The sequence below is a fragment of the Triticum aestivum genome, chromosome 6D, assembly GCF_018294505.1.
Source record: "Triticum aestivum cultivar Chinese Spring chromosome 6D, IWGSC CS RefSeq v2.1, whole genome shotgun sequence".
Classification (NCBI taxonomy): domain Eukaryota; kingdom Viridiplantae; phylum Streptophyta; class Magnoliopsida; order Poales; family Poaceae; genus Triticum; species Triticum aestivum.
Genome location: NC_057811.1, coordinates 107,533,591 through 107,538,417, shown reverse-complemented (window position 1 = coordinate 107,538,417; position 4,827 = coordinate 107,533,591). Strand labels below are relative to the sequence as shown.

At 53.7% G+C, this 4,827-nt stretch overlaps 1 protein-coding gene across 1 annotated transcript; it reads left to right on the top strand.

The window, feature by feature from the left end:
* Positions 1-1,439: 1,439 nt before the first annotated feature.
* Positions 1,440-4,569, top strand: LOC123141256 (protein MEI2-like 7). The gene is made up of 4 exons (XM_044560443.1): positions 1,440-2,590; positions 2,696-2,809; positions 3,530-3,671; positions 3,829-4,569. The coding sequence occupies exons 1-4, from the start codon at positions 1,599-1,601 to the stop codon at positions 4,093-4,095; spliced, it is 1,515 nt and encodes a 504-aa protein (XP_044416378.1). The 5' UTR covers positions 1,440-1,598; the 3' UTR covers positions 4,096-4,569.
* Positions 4,570-4,827: the final 258 nt, after the last annotated feature.

Sequence of the window (4,827 nt, the reverse complement as noted above, 5' to 3'; positions counted from 1 at the left end):
CAAATCCTACACATAGAGTTCAATAAAGACCAAGTGGTTGTGATAGTTTGAGAACTAACATATTTAAGGTGGTAAACACCCTGTTCGCGGAGCGAGGTGGGACTAAACTTAGTTCCAAGAGGGGACTAAACATAGCAACAACGTGTGTTGGAGAAACGCGCTACTGCTAAGTACAATAGCAGTAGCGCGGTTACCAAAACAATGCTACTACTATACCTAGTCTGGAGGCAACGTCGTGGCAATTTTAATAGTAGCGCTCTTTCCTGCTGCCGCGCTACTGCTACGTGTATATCAGCAACACGGTTTGGTGCCATGCGCTACTGCTAAGTAGCAGTAACACCTTATTTTAAACAGCGCTGCTGGTAATATTCCGTGTATAAGGTTTTCCTAGTAGTGTTCATGGGAAAGATATCTTCAAAGAAAGTCGCATCATTCGACTCCATGATTGTACCGACATGCATGAGTATAGGGGCCATGTCAAAGCTTGCACCGTCATACTTGAGGCTGTGGCTTCACAAGATCTCTAGATTTGGCACTCTTTCTTCGGCATGGCCAGATCTCAAAATGATATCAACATGCTTCAACGGTCTCCGGTGTTTGCAAGGCTTGCCGAAGACAATTGCCCGCCAGCGAATGTTAACATCAATGGCCACAACTATAACAAAGGATACTACCTAGTTGATGATATATATCCTCAGTGGACTATTATTGTGAAGACAATCTCCAAACCTGTAGGAGAGAAGAGGAGGAGCTTTGCACAAGAGCAAGCGAGTGCTAGGAAGGATGTGGAGCGTGTCTTTGATGTTCTGCAATCTCGATGGGGGCATCGTTCGGTATCATGCTAGAACTTGGAGCACCAAGAAGTTATGGGAGGTGACAACTTCTTGTGTGATCATGCATAATATGATCGTAAAGGATGAGCGTCCGGAATGTATCTACGACCAAAGGTTTCAGTTTCAGGGTGACAATGTTGTGCCTGAGTATGGAGGAGCGGCAACGTTTGCACAATTCATCCAATTTCATCATCAAATGCATTACATTCAGCTGTAAGATGATTTGGTTGAGTATATGTGGGCTTACGCTGGCAACCAATAGATGTATCTTTTTCTAATATATATTTGAGACACTTTATTATTTATTTAGCTTGTAAACGATCGACCTAATAAAAAAAAGACGGACGACGAGCGGGTGAACGATCTAAACGGACAAAAAGTAAACAAAAGTCTGCACGTTCGAGTTGCTCTAATCATTTTTAACCTTGCTTGAAAACCAAGAGTGTAAATCCTTTCCTTAAAAAAGTGTAAATCCTGTTCCACCGATCAAGCGGCCGAAACGTTTCGATCGCCCGCGCTCAAATTCGACCGGGTTTTGGCCGCGCAAGAGCCTCAGTATACGTATCCGTAAGTAGGGCCCGGTTTCAGTGACCCAGTCTGCACCCAAAAAGGAGGTGCCCTACCACCAGTACTTCCCACTGGCTATAAACCCAGCCCGCCCTTGTCCCCGGCCAGACAAAGCTGAGCTGCCTCTGTCACTCGCTCGCTCTCGCCGGAGAACGTTCTTGTTACCTCGCCGCTTCCACCCACGCCTCTTCTCCGGCCATGGCCGTCACCACCAGCAAACTTAGCGCGGACGCGCCGCAGTACGTCTACCACGGCAACCTCCAGCTTCCTCCACTCCCGCCTCCTTGTCAACAGACGGCCATGGGCGGCCCCCTCCCTCCACCCCCACCTCCTCATCACAAGACGGCGATGGGCGGCCCCCAGTACCACGCCGCGGCCTGCCCGATGACTTTCCCGGTCTTCGCCAGCTACCCGTCCCCGCCCCCGCCATTCGTTCCCGCTCCCGGACCAATCTACGGCGTCCCTCAGCCACCGCAGCCGGCATTCCGGTGTCATGTCCACTTCGCTCCCCCCTCGCTGCTGCGTTCAACCGCGCCGCAGTGCCGCCTCGGCAAGGTTCCCCCCTCGCTGCTGCGTTCAACCGCGCCGCAGCGCCGCCTCCGCAAGGTTCCCCCCTCGCTGCTGCGTCCAACCGCGCCGCAGTGCCGCCTCGGCAAGGTTGTCCCCTCGGCGCCACCAAAGCAGGCAGCGGTGAAGACTTTCCCCGGCAAGGAAGCCCCCTCGCCGCCGCTGCCGGCTGCGCCGGTGCCTTGGAGCACCGAGGCTGTCCCCTCGTCGCCACCGCCCACAGCGCCGGTGCCCTCGAGCCGCAAGGCTCCGAAAGTTTCGGCGCGGCCGCACGGCCTCCCTCCGCACAGGCTCATGTTTTGGGCCGTCGACGTGGACGACGAGAAGAAGCAGGCGCAAGCCGCGGCCATCGCGGGAGCGGCCCAGTCCGTGAAGCCTCGCGGACGGAAGGCCGGGCCGCGTCGCGGGATGCAGGCGCAGCAGCACAGGACGGGGAGGAGAAGGAGCAGGGAGCTCTGGCGGCGGCAGGCGAAGGCTGCTCCAGCCGAGCTCGCCTGCGAGCCGGCGGCGAGGTCGCCCTCGCCGGCGTTCACGACGAGGCCGCCGACGCCGCGGCCCGCGCCGGAGTGGCGCGACCCGCAGGTCACCACCGTCATGATCCGGAACATCCCCAACAGGCTCAAGTAAGTACATATCCGGCGACCTTCTCCTTCCAGTTAGATCCTCACTGCATGGCCGTCTATTTCGTGCGTTTAAGCCGATGAATCTTGGCGTTTTTACGCGCGCAGGCCGGCGGAGATGATGCAGCTGCTGGACGACCACTGCGCCCGCGAGAACAGGAAGGAGAAGGCCGGCGACGTGCCCGCCGCCTACGACTTCCTCTACCTGCCCATGGATTTCAGGTGATAAAATGCCGCAACACCCCCACACAAGAACATGAAATTACCGCCTGCATTTCTTCCTTTTTTGGGCAGTACTAGTACTCTTTTTTTTACATGTGCAGTACTAGTACTCAAAGCCTGTGAAAAGTTGGAACGAAAAGTTTTCTTTAAATAAAGAAACTGTGCAACAAAAAGGTTATCTTTGTAACAAGTGGATCGGTGCCAAGTTAAGTTAAACCTCCTTTTATGTTCTTCCCCTGTCGTCTTTCGTCGGACAAAGGCAAAGAACAAAGTGACAAGACGAACAAGAAGAATAAAACATGTCCATGTTAATGGATAAGCTAGCAGCAGATACTGCTCCTTTGTCTTTTCAAGAAATGTACTAGTAGTAGCTTAGTTTAGCTTAGCACGATGTTCTTTCCTGCTATGATTATTTCTCGTTGTGTGCGAAACAACACTGTGAAAGCTATAAGCTTAGCTTAGCATGATGTTCTTTCCTGCATTTCTCGCTGGTCCTTGGTCTGGATAAAGCCTGGAAAAGAAGTATTTGTGCTAAGCATTTTTTAAATATATTTTGGCAGAAAGCATCAGTACTTTACAGAGTAGACGTATATTTTGTTCGTACTAGTACATTTTCTTGAATAATCTTATACTCCATTACTTATCTGTTCGAGTGGATCTGTTGGAAAAATTGCACGAAGAAATCCTGACGAAAGAGAAATCGTTGGTTGTTGCCTCTAGCTTGTGCTGCAACCTGGGGTACGCGTTCGTGAACCTCACGTCGGCCCAGGCGGCGCGCGGGCTCCACGCCGCCCTGCACGGCGCCCGCTGGACGGTGTTCGGCACCAACAAGGTCATCGACATCTGCGCCGCGCGTATCCAGGTACGTACCGCACGCCTCGCTCGCCATCGTTCGTTCGCGTCAAACGCGCAATGATCCCGGCCTAGCCACCATGCATGCGCTAGGCGTACGTGCTGATTGATGTATAGAGGCGCAAACAACGGAGTCTCACGCACGCTCGATGGTGTTGGTTTTGCAGGGCAAGAGGGCGCTGGTGAAGCACTTCAGCAACTCCACCTTCCCGTGCGCCACCGACGACTGGCTCCCCGCCGTCTTCTCGCCGCCGCGCGACGGCGCCGCCGACCCGTCCGTCGCCGGCGAGGCCACGCGCGTCGGCACCCGCGTCACTCCCGCCACTCCTCTGCCGGCCACGCCACGGGCGCAGCGGCTGGCAGGCAAGCCCGTGGTCCGTGGGCGTCGCCAGCGCGGGGTCGCAAAGCCCAGCAGCGCCACAAGATGCATGTGAGGCGTATGTTGTTGGTCGTGGTAACCAGCAGCAGCGTCGCACGGTCAAACCGGAGTCCAGCCATGCCTTCCCTTTCTCCTTCGGTGCAACGGCGCTCTGGGGAAGGGAGGGAAGGCTGTTGGACTCTGGTCTTGAGCAAGCATGGCACTGCTCTACCACTGCGTGTCTCTTTGTCTCTAGTTAGAAATCTCCATGAAATTTCTCCTGTGTGTGTAGTGTAGCATCAGCCTCTATCGGTCTATCCTGTGCTGGCTGTGTAATGTGTCCGTAGCATGTGTCTTGTTCTGCTCTCTCAAAGCAAAAGATTGTCTACTGCTGGTCGCCGAGTCCCCATTGGCGCAGGCATTGTACCTTTGGTGCTGCAAGCTCTGTGTGTGGGGTTGGAAGTTGGAACTAGAAGCTAGTCTGTGGTGCTTTCGGGCCGCCGGTACTAGCATTGGCATAGCATGGCATGCATGATGCATGCATGTTTATCCGTTTGTACCAGAAGAATCTCTGTCTCTCTGTCCATGTGATTCGACGGTCGCCATTAAATGGGGCAAGCAAAAGTACGTTGCTCTTCCGTGAAAACGGAGCTCCCTCAACCGCATGTTCTCTCTAGGATATGCCCCGGAAAGGTAGACTACACAGAGGCGCCAAAAAAGGCTTTATGACCAATGGTTCAAACTTTAAATTCCTACTAGTAAAGTACAAGAAATAATTCGTGTTTCTCTTGCAAAATCGCATGTGCAG

Excerpts from the sequence above, each read along its gene's own strand:
- LOC123141256 (XM_044560443.1), top strand. The coding sequence starts at position 1,599 with ATGGCCGTCACCACCAGCAAACTTAGCGCGGACGCGCCGCAGTACGTC. Across the intron at positions 2,591-2,695 it reads AACATCCCCAACAGGCTCAA|GCCGGCGGAGATGATGCAGC; the intron begins GTAAGTACATAT and ends TTACGCGCGCAG. Across the intron at positions 3,672-3,828 it reads TCTGCGCCGCGCGTATCCAG|GGCAAGAGGGCGCTGGTGAA; the intron begins GTACGTACCGCA and ends TTGGTTTTGCAG.